This window comes from Eleginops maclovinus, chromosome 10 (assembly GCF_036324505.1).
Source record: "Eleginops maclovinus isolate JMC-PN-2008 ecotype Puerto Natales chromosome 10, JC_Emac_rtc_rv5, whole genome shotgun sequence".
NCBI classification, from domain to species: Eukaryota; Metazoa; Chordata; class Actinopteri; order Perciformes; family Eleginopidae; genus Eleginops; species Eleginops maclovinus.
This window is the reverse complement of record NC_086358.1, coordinates 6,398,898-6,423,768: the sequence shown is the minus strand read 5'-3', so window position 1 is coordinate 6,423,768 and position 24,871 is coordinate 6,398,898. Positions and strand designations below refer to the sequence as shown.

General features: G+C 45.2%; 1 protein-coding gene across 1 annotated transcript in view; it reads left to right on the top strand.

Annotated features, from left to right (window-relative positions):
- The window catches only part of ankfn1b (ankyrin repeat and fibronectin type III domain containing 1b), a 124,905-nt gene extending 103,671 nt beyond the window's left edge, over positions 1–21,234 (top strand). Inside the window, exons 7-24 of the mRNA XM_063892566.1 lie at positions 1,170–1,413; positions 1,631–1,838; positions 5,296–5,493; positions 5,930–6,043; positions 6,162–6,259; positions 7,212–7,302; positions 10,486–10,593; positions 13,009–13,108; positions 13,402–13,534; positions 13,702–13,821; positions 13,979–14,194; positions 15,228–15,394; positions 15,852–16,002; positions 16,824–16,992; positions 17,133–17,299; positions 17,406–17,613; positions 17,706–18,430; positions 18,939–21,234. Of these exons, the coding sequence (XP_063748636.1) occupies positions 1,170–1,413; positions 1,631–1,838; positions 5,296–5,493; positions 5,930–6,043; positions 6,162–6,259; positions 7,212–7,302; positions 10,486–10,593; positions 13,009–13,108; positions 13,402–13,534; positions 13,702–13,821; positions 13,979–14,194; positions 15,228–15,394; positions 15,852–16,002; positions 16,824–16,992; positions 17,133–17,299; positions 17,406–17,613; positions 17,706–18,430; positions 18,939–19,235 (3,514 nt within the window). The 3' untranslated portion in view covers positions 19,236–21,234. The remainder of the gene's footprint in view (positions 1–1,169; positions 1,414–1,630; positions 1,839–5,295; positions 5,494–5,929; positions 6,044–6,161; positions 6,260–7,211; positions 7,303–10,485; positions 10,594–13,008; positions 13,109–13,401; positions 13,535–13,701; positions 13,822–13,978; positions 14,195–15,227; positions 15,395–15,851; positions 16,003–16,823; positions 16,993–17,132; positions 17,300–17,405; positions 17,614–17,705; positions 18,431–18,938) is intronic.
- Positions 21,235–24,871: the final 3,637 nt, after the last annotated feature.

The following is a 24,871-nucleotide window of genomic DNA, read 5'->3' as shown; positions in this document are numbered from 1 at the left end:
ACAAGTTCATAAGATGGAGAGCAGGGAGTATCTGGAGGAGGGAAAGGTGTTGAAAGTGCGTCCTTGAGGAATTCATTTATCTCTCTGCCTCTGTTCGGTGCGACCCCGTCACGGAGTCTGTCACCATCGCCTGGAGAGTGCTGCTGACATTTCCTTCAGCAGTCGAGTGTGTGTGAATGCAACGTACCAGACTCACCCCTAGAAAAACACGGTGATCTACATAGTTCCCATGGCAGAACGGAGAGGCCCGGCATAGTCTTCATACCATTCATGCCAAGACACCAGTGGCAAGAGATGCTGCTCCTTTGAAACTAATCACAAAGACGTGACGTTACAGAGCAGCCCCGGCTACGGCGCTGACAACGTCTCACAGGGCATCCATTACTGAGAACTCATAATGCCTACGTGATGCTCATCTGGGGGATCAGTGTCATTTATCACAATGCCGTAGATCAGTTCTCAACAAGGTGTTGGACTGCCTCTCTAAGGGTTCAAGATATCTCTTTAGGGTTGTGGTCATTTGGGGATTTAACCCTACAAAATCTAACCCTTACTTTTTTATGTATATCCCTGTGAAAGGGTGTCATGAGTTGGTGTTGCATTACTTAGCTTTAAGTTGGTATTGATTATGTTTCAGTAATTGATAAGCACAACGGATATAGTACAATGTGATTCCCGTAAGGCCCTGATGCCTGGTTCAAATTGTATTGACACATTCATCCGGAAATTCATCACACATTTCTAGTGCTGTTTTTCCAGAGCCAGAATTTCAAATAGTTTCGTGTTGAGTATAAATGACGATCCTTTGATCTTATTGGATGGATTACCATTGATTTCTAGACCAAAATTAGCTTGAACTGAGTCAACCTAGCAGCTGGCCTTCCTTCCTTTCAACTTCCTTTCCTTTATCCCTCCATCGATACACAGCAGAAATGCTTTTTGACTTTTAGTAAGTTTAATTAGCAACATTTAATTAAAAAAGGCCGAGTTTGTTTTATGGAGATAAACTGGAAAGCTATAAAGACGGGAAGAGGACTGGCTTTTTCTGAACTGAGTGGAGACTCACTATATATGTTACTCTTTGGATTCAAGAATTGATCAAGCTTTAGTCCGCTTTTTTCTGACCTGCAGTTTCCCTCATGTCTCCTACCCTCCCATCTCTCCTTCAGGGCTGACTCTACCAAGATGACGCAGCCCATGAGGGGGGACCAGGCCCACCAGCCGGCCCACCAGCCGGCCCACCAGCCTGCCCCGGCCCGCAAGTCGGCTAGCCTGTCCTCGCCAAGCGCGGCTCGACGACTTTACCGCAACTTGTCTGGAAAGTTCCGTGTGGGCACCAACCCCCCTGCCCTGGAGGACAGTGTGGTGTCAGGACGGGGAGGAGACAAAGAGAGGCTGCGCAAAACCACCATAGTAAGAGACACAAGGAAAAAATAATAAGCCCGGGAATAATGTAGTCCAAAAATAGCCAGGGAAAACGTATACACTTGGGTAGTAAGAGAACCTTGGGCGTGACATCATACACCCAGAAAATGTATTTAAAAATGTTCTCCACTGATACAAGCTGACATGTCCGACCTATCCCAACGTAAGCTTTTAACGCTATTCCATTTTTTTCTCTGTATCTCAGTTCCAGAGTAATGAAGCGTTGTTCGAGGCGGTGGAGCACCAGGAGTTGGACTTGGTTCAGCTGCTTCTTTCTCAGTACAGTCTGGAGGAGCTGGATCACAACACCCCAAACAGCGAGGGTCTCCTGCCGCTCGATATCGCTATCATGACTAACAATGTACCCATGGCAAAGCTGCTACTGCGAGCCGGTGCCAAAGAAAGCCCCCACTGTGAGTAGAGGAACACAACATCATAACGTTAACGCCATTGGAATAAATCAAAACTATTTTCCTGGCGCACAGTGGACAGCCTCTGGAGTAGGTTCTGTACTCATGGTTCGCAGAATACTCTGTTTTCAACACTTCTTATATCCTTTTCGGTCATTTATGCTCACTGTAATGGCAGTTGTGTGTTATTTGTTTTCCTTTTACAGCATAGCACACCCACTAGCTGGAAAATGTTCAAAGGGAGGTTGTGAAAAGTTGCCAAAGCTAGCCAATTGCAGCCCCACAGTAGCACCAAAATAAGGATCATGTTAAATGTATTGTAGTAGCTCCACTCATCGTTCTTCTGGAAAAAGTGTCCATGATTACCACAATGTCTTTATACAAAGAGGAGCGATTTTCCTCTGGGGTATTCGGTCTCTTGTATTCAATCATATTTTTTCTTGTAAATTTGACAGTTTGGCCGGCCTACAGGTGAATCATAGCTTAGCAAATGCTCCCTTGGCTTTGAGCTGGAAGCAGGTTGTTTTTGCCCGATCCTTTCGCCAATAAAAGCCTGTGTGATATGTGGACAAAGCCGGGTAGTTGTCTTCTGCCAATCACCGCTTTGATTCTTTCAAAGTTATGATGTGAGTGAGACCCAACACTACCTGTAATCATACTTTCTAGTTCAATCTCAGAACTGATACCAGACAGAGTTGTTTTGGTGCTTCAACCGTCACGTGATGGGAGTAAACGCGGTCAATGCCAAAGCAACCGAGGGTGTGGGCCAAAGCACATTTTCTTTTATCATGCACACCAGTATCACATTCATCCACACACATCTGACCAACTCACACACTCTCTGTGTTTTGCCCTGGCAGTGAAAACATATTAAACGCGATGAAGGGCTCCTAATCATGATGCAATATTAGTCATCTTCGTAAGCACTTTTCGCTGTCTGTGATCTGCTCAGCCTTCCTCTGTTAATGATTAGAACTCGCCAGTAAGGCTCCCAGGCTGTTTGTGTTTGTGCGCACACACACACACACACACACACACACACATGAGCCAGACGTCTTATAAAGGTATCATAAAATTGAAAACACTTGAATGGAAAGTGATGTTTACTGAAGTTTGCTCTTTGATTGTGCGCACTCTCAAGAACTCGAATAACTCGTAAGAGAGTGTGAGTTGTGTGTGTGTGTGTGTGTGTGTGTGTGTGTGTGTGTGTGTGTGTGTGTGTGTGTGTGTGTGTGTGTGTGTGTGTGTGTGTGTGTGTGTGTGTGTGTGTATGTGTGTGTGTGTGTGTGTGTGTGTGTGTGTGTACAAAGGACTTAAACAGAGAAAGAAAGACAACAGCATTAAAGGAAAGTAAATGCCTCTGTTTTTATAAGCATGTGCTAATCAAACTCCATCTGAGGAGACATCAAAGACTTGAGCTTTGACTGAAATCGACTCCGATGCTTATTGATAGTGTCATACTTGACTTGAGTGTGTGGTTACCAGAGAGACACAAAGACAATCAAACTAAGTCATACTCACATTATAAATCTTGGCGGCTTGTAATAGGACAAAGGACCCTTAAAGCGCCTTATGTGAAATAAGGACAAATCAAGACACACGTACACACTGGTGACAGCATCTGGACTAGTTTCTAACCCTGGAAAGGCTGGAAATGTAAATCAAAATGCCTCTTTAGCAGTTGTTTCCATTCATCTAGGACAAGTCGAAGGAACCTCGCTAGTGATCTAACTTAAGCCCAAACTCTAACCCCGGTCACTTCGCATTACCTGTTTTAAAAGTGACAAATGGCCTCTAAGTCTTCACACAAGTGGCTGAAGAGAACAACAAAAATGACACCCAGAAGAGACGCTGGGATTCAAAGAGAAGCTCTCAGCCGCTGAGGAGACACCGACAGAGCCGCAGAATTAAACACCCAGATGGACATTTTGACACGGAGCTTTAAACTTACTGTCAACAGTGGAATCTAACGCTCAACAGTTGAATCTACAATGAACAAACACAGACCACACAGACTAAACACAGACACACACCAGTCCCAAACACTCCCAGAATGACCAGCCACCAAAGAAGAAGAACAGTGTGCTACTGTCCTTTTTAACCTTAACAGCTTTATCTTACCTGTTCGATACTTTCAATTAAAGAGGCCCTATTCTGCTCCAGGTTCATATATTTTGTTCCTCTCCTGTGACATGTCTCCACGCTTTATAGTTCAAAACGCTCTTTATTTGCCTCATACTGCCTGTGCTGCAGCACCTCTTTTCACCCTCTGTCTGAAACCAGAGCCCAGTCTGCTCTGATTGGTTAGCTGGCCGGCTCTGTTATGATTGCAAGTGTTGAATAGTGATGTCCCTTTGTTCTGGAAGTAAACGAAGGAGTCCAATGGAGGCGTTTCAGGCAGGGGGATTTTAGCCTTTGCAGACCATTTACATGCACAAAATCCTATATTACACACTGCAGGAAAGGTACAACCCCCCAAAAAGCCCAATATGGCCTCCTTAAAAGTGCGCTGTCCACGTTAGTATTGCAATCTATGATCTTTTTTAAGCCATCCCCAGGTTTTATCAGTAACTGCACATCATTGTTTGAATATTTTAATTGGGTGTTGCATCGCATCTACTATAAAGTGTTTTTTTTGCTGAAGTAAACATCATTGGTCACATTTTAGTAACACCCCTCCCTCTCTGAGAAACACATTTCTCTGATGCTGGCTGCGTGAGGCTGCAGTATATGATATAAATAGATGAGTTATACTGTTTTTTCCACAGGTTTTGCAGGAAAATACTTTAACAATGGCCGTTTAAAACGATGCCGATGCATGTTCCCACCATTCTATGTTCCCTCACGACCGCAAACGAAGAATACTCCTCCCTCTTTTGCCCCTCTCACTTTCATTGCCACATTTTCTGTGTCATTTTCTAAATGATGTCATCTCTAAATAGGGACTGCTTAGTTAAATGAAGTTTATGGAGGAATCTGCCACAGCATTTTGGCAAACAAAGGCATTAAATAGAATCCCTGCAAAAGCAATTTCACTTGCTTTTGTGGGCCACTTTGCAGGGCCACTGCACTCGATAAATTGAAACCAACACGATTTCAACCTCTGCAATACAGCTTGGTTCATCATTTAGTCATGATCGCATGTATTGTTGCTGAAAAATTCCACATTATTATAGCGAAACTGGAAAAATAAAGGCTGAGAGAAATGTTTTTTAATTAAGAATTTTCTCTTGTTGTCGGTTCACAGTATTTTCCATGTTACCTTTAAATCTCGGTTGGAAAAACAGCCCATTTAAAATTTATAGTGGAGCGTGGCTCAGCTTTGAGCTTTTTCAACCAACTGTTTTTTTTTTATGTGTGAATATAAAAGCGTGTTTCTGGATGCTTCGGAAATAATGGAGTGCCACTTCTTCTTTTAATAAAGTGTTTACTTCTCTCTCCTCCTGTCTCTCTATCGTAGTTGTGAGTCTGGAGGGCAGATCGGTGCATTTGGCAACGCTGGTACAAGAGGCTGAGCAGCGGGTGTCGGAGTTTCAGGCTCAGGTCCGGAGCGAGGGCCCTTGTGAGCGGGAGGGGTCCGACCGGGAGAGGCAGCTGAAGGCCTGGGAGTGGAGGCTCCGGCTCTTCAGACGCATGCAGACGGGCTTCGAGCATGCTAGTAAGACTTCCAAATGAGTTTTATGGTCGTTTTCAGATGAATTTTTGTACATGTTGAACAGTTGAGAGCTCAGATCATACGAGCAGTCATCTTTGGTTTGAATTTTTGCCCCCTTTTTCTCTGCTGGCATTCTGTCTGGGCCGAGTTAATGGCTTCCACACAGCGCACAACTCTGCGTGTGTGTGAGTGTGTGTGCAAACATAACATGCCTGTATTCCTGCTTTAATTTTTTATAGGACTTTCATGACACGCTTAGTGGCAGTAGACAGCCACCCCCGAAAGCAGTCTCGCTCACACGCACACACACTCCTCCCTTTCCACTAAAACCAATCTGCACTTTGTAACTGATTGTAAATTTAGTCAATTTCAATTCTACACATTAAAGGATCTAAGTTGTGTGTTTATTTACCTGCCATGCTTCTGTCTGTCTGCCCAGACCCTCCAGACACACCCTGTGCAGTCCGTCTGTCCGTCAGCAGCAGCACCAGTCTACGGGTGGACTTCCAGGAGCCTCTCTGTGTCAACTCTGCTGTGGTTACCAAGTACAAAGGTCAGCCACCCTGCCTGAGCCACTGCTTCATTTAGAACTACTTACATCTCAAACTGCCACTAGAGAGTCTCAAGCTTGCAATATGTGTCTTTTATTTACATTTTTTGTGTATTTGCAGTGAGCTGGAGCAGTGCTCCTTCACTGAGTCCTATGCTGGGGGAGATGCTGGTTGAGGACACCGCTCTGCTGCAGTGCAACATCACTGGACTCACTTCTGTAGGTTCTGCCAGAATTGTTCTTTTCACAATGATATCTGAGCTGTTTTTTAGTCCATCAGTAAGAAACAGAATCAAGAATAACTTATTGTCTAATATCTGCTGCGTTCAAAGGCCGCTGCATCATCAATACAGTCAAGGCTTGTTTCGACCACTTATACATGTGTCTTCCTTGCCGACCACACCATGAACCTTTTCCCCCAGCTCCCACCTCAGTCAATAGGAACTACCAGATCCAATCATACATTATCTGGACAACACAAAGAACCACTAAGGTCCAGCTCTTCCAGCTGTTAGTGCTGACCGATAGAACCTTTCGAAGCGATTCTTCCCCTGATATTATTTACATGTTGGCTTTGGTGACATTTGAAGGCATCTCGAAAGTGACTCTTCTTTTATTACATACATCAAACTCCAGTCACCATCAATCCCAAATGAAAAGACACTGTTTATTTGTTATTTGTTCAAAGTCCTGGCCGCTGACCATTCAAAAGCAACAGTTGCAAAACAGCCTTGGAAATGATGGGAAGAGCAGCTTGGTAGCCTGCCACCTGATTTATGTTTGGCATTTTTAAGCGGGCATGTAGACAAATGGACGCTCCACTGGTTGTTTGTTATTGTGAGAACCCCACCCCCCCCACCCCTTTAAGACCCCTGCTGCCAGCCAAAGCTCACTCCTGTCACATGACAGGGGTCAAGGCGAGGTCAGGAGGTGTCGGCGGCTGCTTTGATTGATCTGGCTGAGAAAGGAGAGACAGAGGCCTGCTGTCTGCACACTGGGCACGGTGACAGACACAGCTTCCAGATAGACACACATACACACACATACACACACACACACACACACACACACACTGAAAAAAAGACAGACAGTGACCTAGCAAAAGACAAACAGATGCACACACATACATATGTATATGGAGCCTTAACTGTCATGTGTCATGTCCTTACAGGGGACCTATTACTACATCCAGGTGTCAGCCTACAACATGAAGGGCTGGGGGCCTCCACAAGTCTCCACCCCCGCCTGCGCTGCACCTTCCAGTAAGTCTCTTCTGCATGTGTAACAATATGTGTGTGTTCATGTGAGTTTTCATAAATCAGAAACAAGTGTCCTTAAGGGGTTCTGGCTAGCGTCACTGAATTAACACCAAAGGTCGTTTTCACACAGGACTTAGCCGCAAGATGTGTGTGTGTGTGTGTGTGTGTGTGTGTGTGTGTGTGTGTGTGTGTGTGTGTGTGTGTGTGTGTGTGTGTGTCCTGCACGATGACACCATAGCTTTCCCACACATAAAGAGGAACTTTCAACATCAATCGATTCAGTACTTCTAACGTCATTACCACGTTGCTTTGACATCATTGGGGAGGAGTTTGGGGGATTGGGGTGGGGGGGGTGCTGACAGCTGGACCCTCCATGACCAGCGGGCTGAGTGGGTTTTGGGATGCCCTCTGTGGACGTCAGAGTGTGTAACCATAGCCTCAGGATGGCGTTTGGGGCCGGCTGGCAGAAGATGCTGCACGAGTTCAGCCAAGAAGTTAACCGTGAAGTCATGTGCAGCAACAGCTGAGGAGCTGACTCACCAGAGCTGCAGGGCCCTCTCTCTTCCTCTCTGTCTTTATGCATCTATCTATCTATCTATCTATCTATCTATCTATCTATCTATCTATCTATCTATCTATCTATCTATCTATCTATCTATCTATCTATCTATCTATCTATCTATCTATCTATTTATCTATCATCTATCCATCCATCCATCCATCCATCCATCTATATTTTAGTTGTTTCTAATAAGTTAAAAACGACAAATTGAGGACTCTAAAATGTTTAGTTCTGCCTGTATACTATTGGATTTGTTGATTTGTAAATAAATAAAGTCAGTCTGTGGAATAATGAGATGATTTGTGCAGGAGTCTGTGCACCTACTGTGAGAGAGTGAACATAGGTGCTGTGCGTGTGGGTGTGTTGGCACACTCGGAGCACATCTGGGCAACACATGAACATGTTTGTTCTCATCAGCGCACCGTGTTATTCAGCAAGTGTGTGTGTGTGTGTGTGTGTGTGTGTGTGTGTGTGTGTGTCTTCATTTTAGGAGACTGGGCTTTCCCTCTCTTTTTTTTCTCTTCTGTCCACCTCCCTCGCTCTCTCAGAGCTAATTTCGATGTTGCGTGTTTGTGTTTTCCATTTGGGCCTACCACTGGAAATATTTGCATGTCTGTGCTGTAGCACGCGGCGCGGCCCCAACAGTGGGGGCCTTATACCGGGCCGTGGACGCCCATTAAAGGGCCCGCTTGTCCTGTCGGGACAGGCACCTTTCCGGGAATAGAGCTCACCGTGTTTCAGCCCCACGCGCCCTCCGGGGGGCTCCAGGAGAGGGAGTTGTGGAGGGGGTGGGTGGTGGTTGATGGTGGCAGGGGCGGGGGGCGGGTTATCGCTGACACATCCTCCAGTGAGCAAGCATGGATGCTGGCTTACTAACACTGTAGGCAGAAGGATCAGTTTCTGCAGAGATGGTCATCTATAAGGAGGGAAGGGGAAGAGGGTGTGTGTGTGTGTGGGGGGGGGGGTTGTGATTGTGACTGAGCAAACACGCAGGAATAAAAACACGAAGACAAATAGAAAGAGTCAGAGATAAAGGTTGTCTCTCAATAACCATACATTCAGTCTTTTGCGTGAGAACACTTTTTATAACTGTGTGTGTGTGTGTGTGTGTGTGTGTGTGTGTGTGCGTGTGACTGTGTGTGTGTGACTGTGTGTGTGTGTGTGTGTGTGTGTGTGTGTGTTTGTGTGCGTGTGACTGTGTGTGTGTGACTGTGTGTGTGTGTGTGTGTGTGTGTGTGTGTGTGTGTGTGTGTGTGTGTGTGTGTGTGTGTGACTGTGTGTGTGTGTGTGTGTGTGTGTGTGACTGTGTGCGCACTGCCTGTTCTGAGCCCAAATATGTGCAGGCAGCCAGAAGCAGTAGCGCTCAGGAGGTGTGTCTTTCAGCCAACCACAGCTTTCTCACACTGGGGTGTGTGCTGGTTCCTGTAGTACACACACAAGACCTGTTTGAGAAGCAAGCCATCTCACACACCTCACACTCCTACTATTGGAAGCCTGGGGAACGGGGTCTGCCTGATAGTTGTTGGGGTCCCAAGCAGATTTATGATTAAACTCCCTCTAAATCCCCAGACTAACCTCACAAAGAGTCCCACTGATGTATGTGTCAGCTGTATGCACATACAATACTGAACGTGTTGGTTTATTTACAGCTAACCAAAGCTAATGCTACATAGTTCATAGCTACTGGTTCACATACTTCAAATATGTGAGCACTGTCTGTATGCTTTCCCAGTATCAGCCTGTTGATATTAAAACCATTACAAGGCTTGCACACCCAAAAAAAAGGATCAAAGGTTCATCAACGCTGGGTGCTATTTTTTTGTTCTTATGTCATGTTTATCTTTGAATCAAATGAAGGCAAGCTTTGACCGGAAAGCTAACATTAGCATGCTAATATGCTAACACAATGACAGTGTAACTAGGGTGACCAGACGTCCTCTTTTGCCCGGACATGTCCTCTTTTTATGTCCTGTCCGGAGCGTCCGGGGGGGTTTTATAAATTCATGAAAACGTCCGGTTTTCACAGTTTTTCATGGGACCATTAAGCGTGTACTTAAATTGAAGTCTACTGTACTTAGACTTCTGTGCAACAATCGCAAGTGTCCTCTTTTTCGCCACCTCAAATCTGGTCACCCTAGTGTAACACACGCTGATGTTTAGCAGTTATCCATAAAGTGGACAAACATCATTTTTGACTAGATAATAGCGCTCCATGAAAAGTAAGGGGATAAACAACATTTATACCATTCAACACAAAGTGGATTCTGCGTGTTTGTACCATATTTTATTACAATCTATCCAATAGTTGACATTTCATGAAGACAGGATGATAAATTAAAGTCAGAATGTTTCATGCCCTGTGGACAAGTAATGAATCATCCAATAATTGTTGAGACAGACTGGATCAAACTGGTGGATTGAGACTGCCATCCATAGAGCTACGCCCGCTAGCATATTTAATAAATGTTTTCAAGCTTCTTCATTTAAACAACTTTGTTTCCTTCATTACAACAAAGCTCAGTTTAAGAGACCTGAATGGAGATTAAAATCAGTGCTGTGACTCTCGATAAACACAAAACATTGCATGGTGATTTTCTAATATGGTCTCTCACCTCTGCCTGCAGGTTGGAGGGATATCGATGGCCGCGCTCCCCGTCAGAGAGGCCAGAAGGAGGCACTGGACCAGCTACTGGGACAGATAAAAGAAGCCCACCGCCACTGTGTCTGCCATGGTATCAACAACTTTTTGATCGATTTGGTGGGCGTGTTCACCTAAAAGACTGAACCGTAATCTGAGCGCTTTAACGGTTTGCATAGCTGACCCCTGGTGAAACCCAAAGCCTCAAACCTGGTAGTGATAGTGACTTGATGTACTCTACATATGAGCACATGTTAAACCAGACTCGCGTTTCAAACTTTGTGATAAAATGAAGCAAATTCTTGAACGCACGCGCTTGAAACCACGCAACTTTCTGATCAGTTTATTTCTGGTATCAATTGAAGCAGAAGTTGAAGTGAAATTGCTCCGAGCTTCTGACGTTAAACTGAGCGCCTGTCCTTTTCAGTACGCCCGTCACCTTTTAAACAAACACATCTGAGTTTTCAGCAACCGTCTAGTTCAGGTTTCATAAATATTCTTAATTTAAACAAACACAAACGTGAGCAATGGACGGCCGAACGCGCAGGTGTAACCCGTATCACCAATTTCTGTGTTCCATCTCACCTTGACAGACACTTTACAATCTCAGGCACGACAAGTACTTCGGGGGGGCCGTTCCCACTAAGACGGCAATGCCACCTCAAAAATAATACCCTCCCCTCTGTCTCAACAGACCCCACACCCCCTCTACTTTTTACATCTTTCCATGACTCAGCCCTTCCTCCTTCTGAATACCTCTCTCTCTCTGTGACAAAATGCAGATCAACTTCTCTCACACTCAGGCTGTTTATATCCCCAAACACTGCAGGCTGTAAGCTGCTCCCATAAGTGTCAAAACCTGTCCACACTGACTCTTTTACATGACGGCAAACTGCGTTTAGCGTTGAGCAAGATGTCTCTCTCTTTTTTTTCTAGCACACCCACACGCCCAAACACACTCGCCCACTTACTATTGTCCACTGTGGCCAGACCGTATTTGCAATAGGGCGAGACGCAATATAATAGTCAGTATTGAGTGGCTCTTGGTTCTTCAGACGGCGACTGATTGAGCTTCAGAGTTCAGGCACGGTAGCCGAGGTGGCGTGTCCCGGGGTCATGTTTGTTATTTCTGCAAGAGACGAGTCCTAGGCTGGAGTCGGGAGAGGGCATAAATTAACACTGACTACTGCTGCCCCCCCCCCCAACTCCACATCCACCCCCCCACAGCCCAGCTAGTCGTCCTGTCTACTGTCCATACATATACACACATAAAGATAGACAGGCACACACAGATACACATGTACATGAAACAGACACAAATATTCACTTTCTCTTTCAGCGCTCCCTCGCACATGTCCATGTACGCACCCCCCCCCCCAGCGCAGCGCGGCTCTCGGCCCACGCCACATTCTCCCTCTTGTCCAAACACTATTAATTAAACTGTGAAAGAGGCCTTGACTAACACAGGCACCCCAGCAGTCAGCCCTACTTGTCTGTCTTACTCAGTGTCAAACACGGGCTGAGGCCAGCGGGCCCAGAGCCGAACAGACTCGCGAGTAAAAGAGAAATTTGGGGAGGTGAGAGGGGTCGAGGGGCGCTGTTTTTTCTCGTTACTCCACCTCGACTCGTGCACCTGAAGAGAAAATTAGTTATTTTCAGGTCCTGAATGGGGGGATTTATTGACTTTAAGTGGCCTGGGGCTGGAGTACGATCACCTGGGAGGGGAGGAGAGGGAATCTGTGGAGGGTTTGGGACTCAGGGTTTCTAATGAGTTGGGAGGTGCGTTATCTCACCAACAGGCGCCCACACAAACACACACATACATACACACACACACCTCCCTCTCTCGCCTCCAACCCCCTCTAGGCCCACTAAAAATAAACACGTCCCCACAGACTTAACTGACCTCCCTGTCAGTGAGTGGCAAAGGGTTAAGACACATACAGACACACACACACAAATTACTACAGCTCCTTGGCTCCACTCACATGGCTGTAGCTCAATACTCGCCATGCTCCAGCAGCTTTAGTATGTGCAGGTAAACACACACACACACACACACACACACACACACACACACACACACACACACACACACACATACATATACACACAGTTAGTGTCCCTCAGGGAACGGAGGGCTAGTGGTTCCCTAAAGGCCCATAGTCTGCTGCTGGCAGCCAGCATGACTGTCAAATGGTGCCGCGCCACTGGAGCGCATGAAATGTCCAAAAACATTCCACTCCGGCCGTGTTGTTGGACGTGTCAGGTTTGTTGTCAATTAGGTAACGGCCTGTCACCGGGAGAGATGTTTCTAAAGTTTGTCAGGACAGAGGTATTCATTGGTGTTAGCAAGAAAATGAGACAACCAATCAAAGTAATGTCCCAGCTTCTCACAAGTGCCTGACTCAAAGCGTAAAGCAAGAGCATCAGAATACTTTACTAAATTCATCTGACTAATTTATTCTGTTAATATGGAATTAACTCTGTCCTTTTCCTGTCAATACAGAACAGTGCAAAGCTCCACAACAAGGTAGGAAGCACTCGGTATCCAAAAGCCTGCGCCACCTCTTCCAACCCACCAGCAAATTTGTTAAAAGCTTGAAAAGGTAGATATGAAAATAATTTACCTCCATGCTGTAGACTTTTAATATCAAAGGAATTGTATTTAATGTGTTTTAAATGTAGTGTTTATTTGTCAAATTACACACATTTTCATTTTGGTGTGAAGGTACTATGTTACTTATTAGTTGCTAAATAACCAAGACAAAATAACAGTCATTATTTGGTACACTGTAATTGAAAATGTCAGAAGAAGAGTTATGGGACATCGCACTTTGATATTCATCCCTCAGTGCAGCAGGGTTTCTATGCTAACACATTTTTTTATGTTCCTTTCCAGGGGTCTGTACCTGACATCCATACTCTACAGAGATGATAATGTGTTAGTGACTCCAGAGGACCAGATTCCTATCGTGGAGGTCGAAGATTCCTACTCCAGCTCCCTCATGCAGGACTTCCTCTGGTTTACCAAGGTAGGAAAAACTGACAAAAACACAAAACATAAACTTGAACAATTTCTCAAACAAGTGATGGACAACTGTAAAGCAATGATAACATTATCCATTGGTTGTTATTACTAATACTTATAACTTTACTCATTTAGAATAAATTAAATACATGTGTCCATCCCATGTTCCAGGTATCCTATCTATGGGAGGAGATCCCCTGGCTGCAGCAGTGTCTCAGTCCTTCGCAGTCGTCCTGTTCCTGCACTCTCCAGACGCGCCTCAAGATGCTGCAGGCTGTCTCACAGCTGCAGGTACCTCAGACTAAAAGGACTTTGGTTTTATAATTTAAATATGACCCCATGCTCTGAAAAAGTTTATATTGAAAAACTTCATTCTCTGCTTCCGTCTCTGCTTGGAAAACACAGAAAAATGCTAGCAGTACAAATATTGTCGGATGTCTTTCCTCAGGGAATGCTGGGAACCCAGGACCTTGGTCAGGTATATTTTGAGCCAATCAAAGACAAACATGGTAACGCCCTGCTGGTGCTCCTGAAGGACATGAGCTCCTCTCCCAACCTGGATGGGGTTCGCTGGACGCAGCTCTGCAAACTCCAGCTCCAACGCAAGTCCATCTCGTCCCCCGAGGAGCCCACGGCTCTGGACATGCTTCTCATCACGCTCCATGTGAGTCCTGCAGGACGAGAGGCGCAGCCACTGCTTTCTGCTTTTGTTTTGGAGACAGGCTGCTGGAATGGTTTGTCAGCAGCGGTTGTGGTTTCCAACAGGCTCATTCTTTGCATTTTTTTGTTACCCGGAGATTTAGCAAGATGAAACAGCGTGGTGTAATGCACTTTGTCAACAACAAAATGTCCCAAAAACGCTGGAAAACATTTATCTATTGGTATCGCTTTAATGTTTGTTTAACTCTCATTCGCGGAGAACCAGTAAACATGAGGCTGAAACAATAGGACTGTCATTTACAATGTGTTTCCAATTATGAGTGCTGCTTATGCAGACACTCTTTATTTAGACACAGATTAATCATCATGACTCTCCTCTCCCATTTGTCCTCTTCTTTGTGAAGACACATATCGGATAAGCTTGCCAACAAATAAATTGAAAGTAAAATCTTTAATCCGTGCCCACCCGGCGCGAACGTTAATCATCTCAGTCACTTTATCTTTAAGAGCTGCTCATTCGGGCGCTGGAAATTGGAAGGTGACATTTGATTTTCAGCATTATGGGCTGATGGTAATCTTTCTAATTGTTGTTGTTTTGTGTTCTGTAACAAATGCTTTGTGGCTGTTTTGTTCAGAACAACCACAATCTGGACCCTGACCACAAGTTGATTTTGTCTATGTGGCCCGATAAACTCGATACCATTGTTGCAGTGCTGTTTTGTCTCCAGTGTGAGTTGCTTTGGCCTTGTGGTTAGAAAACAATAGTGGAGACACCCCCTGGCAAAACCACATTTCACTGAAATATTTGTTTTGTGGCCAGTTATGAACAAATTGTATGATGAAATACATAAAAATGTGCTGGTGGGCTATTCTGCCGTGCTGACATCCACTTTAAACATGTTGGAACAACTTTAGACTGAAGCCGTATGAGGGCTCACAACAGCGGAGCACATCATTCAGATGAAAGTGAGGTTATTTAAAGAGACCAAACTAGATTACGTGTCCCCCCTCTCACTCTCTCTACCTGCGCTCCCCAGGAGAAGCTGGCGTATCACAGGCGGAGCAGGAAGGTGCTGTCCCCCGGACTGTACCTGGGCTACCTGAAGCTGTGCACATCAGTGGAGCAGATCAGAGTGCTGGTGCCTCAGAAACTCCCCAACGTCCTCTGTCACACCAAAATCCGGGACAACAGCAATGTGTCCAGGTGGGGATCAAACTGTATGTCATTCTGAGGAACACTGATCCTCCAAAATGTGTATGTCAATTATTAAACCAGTGTAAGGGTTAGGGTTAGGATTAGGGTTTCAAACAGTCAAGTTATTGGGAAATGCTGCGGTTTGGGAATAGTAACCACCCCACTGGTTAAATGAGACTTTGATTACACTGCAGGAGTTGTTATAGAGTTTATAAACAGATGCTTTGTTAAAGTTTTGCTGCTGTTTAATGCAGCCCACATTACCTCTCTGTGTATCGATTCTTCATTGACTGTGAAGATGTAAGAAAAACAAAGTTGTCTTCAAGAATTCAAGCTAACGGGTCGAGTAATTGATATACAAAGGATCATTTTGCGGGTGAAGTATTCCTATAATGTTGGTTTTGGATGACCAGACAGCTGAGGTTGCATGTAACACAATGACAGAGATTCCTGATGTGTGTTGTAGAGAGGAGTGGCAGTGGCTGCAGGCTCTCAGCTCTCTGGAGGAAGCGTTGGAAATGGACAACGAAGAACAGAGCGCTCCCCATCGCCTCTTACAGGACCTGCGCAGTGCCATCAAGGACCTGATGGCACACATCAACATCCCTGGCAATCAGGTCAGACTTCTGCCAGAGTCCATCTGAAACTGTGAATCTGTATCCAAAAAGTTAATGTTCTGCAGTTAGAGTCACACACCAAAAAAATGTGTTTTTGTGTGAACCGATTTTCGTCTGATTTCATGGAACCAGTTTAACTCCTAGGAAAAAATCCAGCCAAGTCACAGAGGCAGGAACTCAAAGCCATGAAAATGATCCCAATGGATATTCAGCCAGCTCTGGTTAGACCACTAATTCTACATGATTTCTGTAAAAGAACATGGTTCGAATTCCGGCACAATGGCAATCATTGTCCGATTTAACCTTTCACCACCCACTGTTCCTACTGGCAGACTCTACACACTGCCAGGGCTTACCATAACAGACTGGAAGAATGTGAACATGAATATATATGTATCAATAGATAACTGATGAAATCCAGAGCTCAAATTGGTTAGGTTCCAGAAGGGATGGTTGTTTAAAAACAACAAACATGGCTTTAGCAGTAAGATTGTTTTACTCTTGACCTTCTTCAAAATCAGCCCAACAGTGCATTAGCGATATGCAATAACCCCTTATTACAGCAAACCATGCAGCTGCCATATTTCTTACTTCTTATTGCACAAATGGAGTCTGGTTTGACTCTCAGCATACTTTAACCACAAAATAAAAGTTCATGGTGGCCTCGCTGCGTGTGATCCATACCAGGGACTCAATAAAACCTGAAATTACCTTCAAAATCTATACATTTACAACATAAACAGGAGCAGAATTATCTTTATCAAGGTAGTATTACACCAATAGGACGATGAATACATATTAAAACAAACCTGTGTGTGTAGGTGCAGGAGTTCCGTATCTACAGCCAGGAAGTGGTGGAGTTTGGTGAGAAAGTGTCCTTCCTGCTCCTCCTGCCACCTTCAGATGAAGTGTGCACAGTTCCTGGTCAGAATAACCCGTACTCCCCCCGCTCCGGCTTCCTCACCCTGCCCCTGCAGATCTTTGAACTGGGTCAGTATAGCAGATTTTTTTGGCAGAAATAAGAAATTTGACACCAGCCGCTGCTTCCAAATCTATACGCTCCCGTATTTACTGACACATCGTTTTACATTCCTCTTTCTTCCTGTTGGATTCCCTTCTTTCTCCCACAGTCCACTTTAATGCCTATTGCCCCAGTTTCATCGGCCAGTACTGCAGAGTGTCTGCGCTGCTGGAGCTGGAGTCCCTCATGTCCCAGCAGGCCCTAAGGGAGGCCTTCTCTGAGGCTGAGCTCCTCTCTGCTAAGAAGAAACACCAGCAGGTCCAGGAACACATTCAGGTAACAGCTGGAATGTTTGTTTGTTATGAACTATAAAGCTAGTATTTCTATGCGAGATGGGTTAATAATCCTTACTGAGATGAACTATTATGGCCTGGTTCAACAGGAAATGGAGGAGGTGTGGCGTGATGCAAGGTGGATCATGGACGCCCTGCAGTACGCTCGCTACAAGCAGCCAACGGGAGGCATCTCGATCAGCTGGATCATTGACTTCTCCAAGGAAGTCCTCCCTGAGAAACCTCCCTCCACCTCCTCTCAGGCCGATTTCCTGCCCTCCCCCATGCCTTCACCAGAACCCTGCCACAGGCACCCGGGTCAGGATCCTGATATGATGGTGTTATTAAAATAGGAAGTCATTGATTCTGATTTGCTCGTACACACTATGAACACTTCTCCCCTTCTGCAGATTTTGTGGGTCTATCAGATGAAGAGGGCTCCTCCGAGGTCTTTCTCACCACCGACAGCGACTACGACTCCAGCCGTGCTCAGAGTCCCCGGGAGCTGGACCTGCTGCCCGCCTCGCCGCTCTCCTCGTCAGCGCCGCTGGAGCCTCGCGGTTTCCTGCGTAGCGACGGCAGCAGTTCGGGAGGTGGAGGGTGTCCCGGAGTGGGAGGACGGGGCAGTGGGGCGCTGAGAGACTCCACTCCAGACGTCCTCCAGGCCTCCGAGCCGCAGCACGGGAGGGACGGCGAGCGGTGTGGCGGAGGAGGGCGGTGTGGCGGGGAAAGGCGGCGGGGCGGTCAAGAGCTGTTCGACAGCGACTTCATCCTGCCCAGCCGGCAGATCGAGCTTCTGCACATCACGGAGAAGAGGCAGGCCTTCTGCGTGAGGACCAGCAGCCTGGAGTTCCCCTCCACCACCTCCGCCCAGCTTCCTTACTCCTATCACACCACTTGCCCCTCCCCCTCCACCTCGCCGCAGCGGGGATGGCACCGGCCCTCGTCGGTGGACCGCTGCTGCCCAGCTGAGCGCTGCCAACCGCATCTTCCACCAGCGCGCACGTTATCGCAGGACAGTGGCACGCAGAGGCTCTCCTCGCTGTCGCCCGCCGCCCTCAGGAAAGGCTGCCACGCCACGCTCAAAGTGTACCCGCAGTATCACACAGGCCTGCCGAAGGAGACCAGTGTGAAGGTACATCGTGATAGGGCTGAGCGATATGGAGATGATCATACATCACAATATTTTTCACCAAATACCTCGATATCTTTACGATTATTGTAGGGTTTACGACAAAGTACACAAAGTATTCACCCACTGACTACTGGAACAATTCTGAAAATGTTTGACTTTACTGTAATAGAGCCTAAAAAACCAGGAAATGGCAACTCTTGTGATATCCAAAATCTCAGAGGACATCTAGTCTGTAGACGTCTACCAATCAGAAGGTTGGGGTTCAATCCTTGGGCTAGATAGTTTACCGAAGTTGCTCACAATGGGATGTTCCCTGAGCAGTTGGCACCTTGATTGCATTCCTGCCTCTGTCTGAATGGGTGGAATGCTGACTAGGCAAAGGTGCTCTGTCGTACAGACTGAAAAAGCGCTATTTAAACGAACTCTATCTACTGTTTATTTCACAATACAACATCTTTATATATTCCAGCTGTAGCTCAGAATGATATCCTCTCTTCCTGTGTTGCAGCTCTGTGTGACTCCAGGGACGTCGGCGCGGGAGATGGTGCAGCTGGTGGTGCAGGAGATGAACGTGGTGTCGCGGCGCATGCTCGGCGGAGGCGATCAGAAGCAGTGTGCGTACTATAGCCCCGAGCAGCTAAAGCACTTTGGCCTCGTGCTGGTGGTGGACAACAGAGAGAAGTGGCTTCAGGATGACTTCTGTCCCCTGGAGCTGCAAAACCCCTGGCTGAGGGGCAAACTGTGCGTCCGTATAAAGGAGTATTCACCACTAGCACTCAAACAAAGCCGGGCCACTACAGTCTGACACTTCCAGGAGAGAGACCCTGTGCCATGTGCAGACTCTCTGAGGATAAATATGTATAAATATGAAGGAACTGTTACATTTGTACAAACAGGCCTATGATATTTTGTCCCACAACTGCAGCTACAACATGTCATACTACTGCTGTGTGCTTGTCATATGAGAAGCTTCTGTTTCTGTGAAAGTATGCCGGAACTTTTTTTCAAAGCCCCTCATATGGACACCAAATGAACAATAACAAAATAGAACAAAGAGAAAATAGTTTCAGTGCTGTCAGAGTGAATTTGGGATAAGATTGTGACGGTGAACGGGATTAATGGAGCGTCACTTTGACTTCTGGCAGGATTGGCGACGGCACATCGAGGCGGCGCGCGTTGCCAGCAGAGAATTGGGCAGCGTCATCGTCGCAGCCACACGCGGACACAGATTTTTCTATGAACTCTCTCATTGTGTCATTCCCAAAGAGCTGTCGCCTGCAGCCGCCCAGCAACATCTCCCCGGGATGTGGGCGCTGGACCCGGCCCACGAGGGCAGGAAGGAAGGGTGAAGTACAAAGGGTTGGGGAGGGCTGGCATCTTAAACGGCCCAAACAGGTTTCAACGATTTGGTCCGTCAGCCTGTCCCTCAACTGCTTTTGGCTCACTGTCTGGTAGCGAAGCAGCCAAGCAATGAAAAATGAGCTTGATGAAGAGTGAGAGATGGAGGAGGACGAAAGGGAGGAGGAGGAGGAGGAGGATGATGAGGGCCGACGCTGCATCTTTCAGAACCTGGCGCTCTTCTCCTCCCTCTGTAGAGTGGACTCAGTCGTAGTGTAGCTAACACAAAACGAAACCAGCTCATTTGGATTTCCACCCCAGAGAAAAAACAAAAGCAATACTTGACTTTATTTTGTTTTCTCTTACAGACGGGCGGGTAAAAAAAGCATGCAAACCTTCCAGAGTTGTGCAGATCTGAAGTACTGTAGTCCATGCTGTGCTCAAAGTTAACCAGTTTAGTGTTTTTGTTGTGTTTGGTTCAGTGGTATTCCCAGATGCATCAGGAAGCGGTGCCCACCAGTCTACATCAGCGTCTCCCAGAGGGGGTTTATTGTGAAAGGGATGAGTCTAGTTGTTAAGAGGCCCGGTGTTTGTTAGCAGAGCAACATATATTTATATTTCCAAAACACTGATGCCGGCATTGCACTTTTGGGACAAAACACTATAACTACACGATAAAAAGGCCTCTTAGCAATCCTAATCGTCCTTTTTGAGATATTCTTTGGGAACCTGTGCCAAGTTTTAATTTCTCTCCTCATTTTAAATCGTTTACATTGAACTCCCAAACTGCAGGCTGTTTTATTTATTTTTTACCAACAGTTTTTAAGCATACGATCAAAACTTTTTCCTCACCACAGGCTGAGCAACACCGTTATTATAACCTTTTCCAAATGTAGCACCAGAAAGGTCCGGAAGAGGAGCGATGGACGGACCCGGCCTCAGTCACTGTAGCATTCCAGGTTCCTGTCACAGGGGGCGTCTCTCAAAGTGTTTACACAGTTTCCTCACACTTTCTAAGATGTGTTTACGTGTAACTACTGTATAAAGATGTCTTATGACAAAGCGATGTTATAAGTTGTAATTGGTTTTACTAAAAATGGCTTGAACTGTTGTGTTAGCGCTTAGATGTCTTCTTTATTCTCGTTGTTAAAGGCGGTTTTTACGAGGGCCAACTGCAAAAACAAATCACACAACCAGAAAAAGCGAACCCATTGTACATAGACAAAAGGAAGACCAGGGAATGAATGTACTGTATCTGCCCTAAATGTGAAAGGAGGTGAATGTGGGGCTGTCATCACTACTGAGGTCAAAGGTCAGTGAAGTTAGAGTCTGTCTTGAGATTAAGCTGAAAGGGGGGAACAGAGAGAGGGGGGGTTGAATTCCCTCTCCAGCTGAAAAATAAAGTTTAGCCTCATGTTTACAAGGAGCTGTTGGCAGATCCAGCGGGCGAAGTCATGAAGGAGACATCACGTCACTTTTTTTAAATCTATTTTTATTGAACAATAAATGAATATTACAAAATAAAAGCCTCGCTTGTTTATGAGGGTTTCTTCTCTTTTAACAGATCGCCGCACACGAGTGTAGGAAGTTTCTAACCTTCATGTGAGTAATAACAACATTTATTACATGATTCTGACCTATTTACACTTCCTGTTTGAGAGATGAGGCTTGCTCTAAACTCCACGGTGTATTTTCATCAGCCATAGGGAGCATAACAACCTTAAATTTCAAGTGTGTTCATTTCACTTTCTTCTGGGCTTATTCTCTTAGTTCAGATTTCATCAACACAAATGATACCCTCCCCCGAAAAGCTGCTCATTCATCTGATATGAAGGAGAGTCAATGACAAATAGAGGGCACTTGTTCCTACAGATGCTATATTGCAATGACCTCATCAGAGTTTGTCACCCACATGATGAAAAGTGAATGGAGGGCAGCTGCAGACAGAATCTCAGTCTGAGGGGTGGGCATGGCAGCGAGGGATGAACAATGATGCTACTATTGCGTACGGTGATGGAGAGTTTTTTCTGTAACAGGTTTGAATAGAGTTTAGTCTAAACATTTGGAAAATACTCGACATACTGACATCCCCCGCACCAGCTTCAGGGTGATGTGCATTACGTCAGCGAGTCAATGCGGTACTGTGAAGATGAGATATGTTTCTATACTTAAATATCTACACGCTTATTTTATTTTAGGATAATAATACATAGCTTCTAGTTTTTCTATCCTCAAACAGTTACCGTATTACTATGCTATTAATTCAGAGATGAAATAAGTACTTTAACTTAAGTAAAAGTAGAAAATAGAAGAGTCCTGCATTCAACATCTTGAGTAAAAGTGCAAGTATCAGAGTTAAAGTACCAAAAGTAAAGTACCCATTATGCTTAATTGCTCTTTTTACTGTCATAACTATTAAACGAGCAGGTAATTATGAATATGTTTGCAATAACATCACTATCACAGCTTAAGAAAGTTGGTTTGAAATGATTTTATATTCTGCTGCTTCGTGTGTTTACCTATCATTTTAAGTCAGTGTTTATTTATTAGTTTATTTATATTTGTATTAAATGACAATCTGAATCTAATCTAAGTAACTACAGCTGTCAGATAAATGTAGTGCAGTAATAAGTCAAATCCAAATATATAGTGAAGTAGAAGTACTACTCAGGTAAACACCTGAAAATTGTACTTAAGTATTACATTCCACCGCTGAATTCATGAAGTTGAATTAACAATAACTGAGCGGCAGACTTTCACTTATATAGTGAAAGTGTACTTTTTAATCAAACACAATGACACTTATAACAGAACCAGCAACTACTCATTTATCCCTGGCGAAGGGGGGATTCCACTCTTTAAAATCGGACTATTTGCTGAAATACAACCTAAAAGATGTTCAAGAATTTTACCTTCAGAGAATCAATCCAACCTTTTTTTGGGAAAGTTCCAGCTCTAACTAAACCCCGTTTTGGTCTCTTTTAAAGAAAACACAATCAATGAAAACCTTAGATAACTATCAGTGTTTTCCTTTGACTTCAACAAGCAGTGATGTCACAGGGGGTTTAAGTACATTGTGACATCACTGCAGCAAGGCAAGAAGTTGAACCCGATGTAGGCGTTCGTTTCCATAAAAATCCACCTATGACTTTCTGTAATGTCAGAATGAATGAATTCACGAAAGAGAAAGGCTCGCTGCCAAGGCCGTTCCCATGAGGGAAAGCTAATGCGTGTATCTACCCCATTAATCAGATCCACTCCAACATGTAATGAGTTCTTCCCTTGCCAATGCTTTAGTCTTTTACAAAGTTTCATTCAAATCAGGCCACTGGTTTTTCGGTATTCCTGCTGACAAACAGACAAACAAACCAACAAACCGAACCAAAAACATAACCTCCTTGGTGGAGGTAAATATTGACCAAAAATGTCTCAACAAGTACCGCTTTTAGACATTTCTGGGATTACATTCCAGGAGAACTGTTGAACTTTAACGTAAAAAACAAACACTTTATAAATAAAACGTGATTCATGCCACAGCTTGTTTACTTATGTATCTGTTTACATACATATTTACCGTAGAAGGCTAGATGCTCACTTGTATAAAGACAGTTTTTTGGAACGTAGAAGTAATGAAACTAAACTACTTTTATGCTATATGCTTATATCACTTTTAGAATCAAGTGTTATTACGCAGTTCGTAAAAATATTTGAATTTAATCGTGATCCCAGGCCTAAACTCTGTCTGGCCAGCTTGCTTTCAGCAGGCTCATATCACAGCGCTCTCTTGCTAGCGCCATGTGTTTTTTCAGCCCTTGAGCAAATAAAATGCTGCATGCTTCGCTGTCAACAGATCCTACAAACACTAATCTGTGGATGGACGCACAAACACACGCACAAACACACATTGGTGCACACAACCGGCATGCACTCAGGAATCTTGATGTGCCGATGTGCAAATGCATTTGTATACCATGTCGAGGATTTACACTTTTGTACTATTACAGGACAAATTGACACACACTTCCCCCGAGCAGCTTATCACACACAAATCATGGCATAATGCACCCATGCTGACACACTACGCCTTTAAGAGCAGCCCTTTACCGTTTATTGACAGTAACTTAAGAATTGTACTGGAATTCTGACACCTCCTAATTTTAAACCTTCTGACTCCAGGAGGACCCCAGCTAAATATAAACCCTGGCATATATCTAAATACCTATAAAGAAAGCATTCCCAAAACACCCTGAATAGTGGCTATTCATGCTCATAAAAGAAGGGGAGCGAGCAGGCACTGCGACTTGTGACTCATCAAAAATATCCACCGTGGCAAAATGAAGTTGTGCATCTTGGAAAATTATTAGATAGGGGATTTCGTCAGCACCCTTTCCTGGCAGCGAGGTGGGATTCAGAGGCTGTTAAGCTCCCGAAAAACTGGAACAGGAAGAGTCTAGTTGCACATGAGGCCGTGCTCCAGTTTGAAGCGATCCGCCTGCGCAAAACAGCAACCAGTGCATCTTGGAAGTGAGCTAATCTCCTCCATCTCAGAGTGCCCCACCTTCACGCTCTTCAACTTGACCCTTCCTGAGGTCATTTGGGATTATGGTCCAAAGGGAGGTTCCCCACATGGCCAGATAACCTTACAAACACACACCTCCTTCCACTTGTTTGACATGAATCAGAAACGGGTACACTCATCCAACAACGTCGGATAGAGCCTAAGCTTGAAATTCTGGATACAGACTTTCAGGAAAATGATGTGACCCCTACGATATTCAGTGTCCCGACACCTCTCTACGGCCCTTTCCATCTCTGCAACGACTGATCACCTGTTCCCCCTCACATGAACCGCCCCCTTACCCCCAGTCGATTTCAGCCCTGCACTTACTGGCGGATTAGCGGCGGCGTACATGTATGTCTACACTGGCATGTGTGTGTTTCTGCAAACGTGTGTGTGTGCAGTGGGTGGGAAAAGTGAAGCCTGCCACTACTGCATCACTCATTTCTCTTTCACTCTCTCTCTCTCTCCTCTCTCCTCTCTCTCTCCCTCTCTCTCCCTCCCCAGGGCCCATAAACCTTTAAAGCACCTATAAAACACTTGGC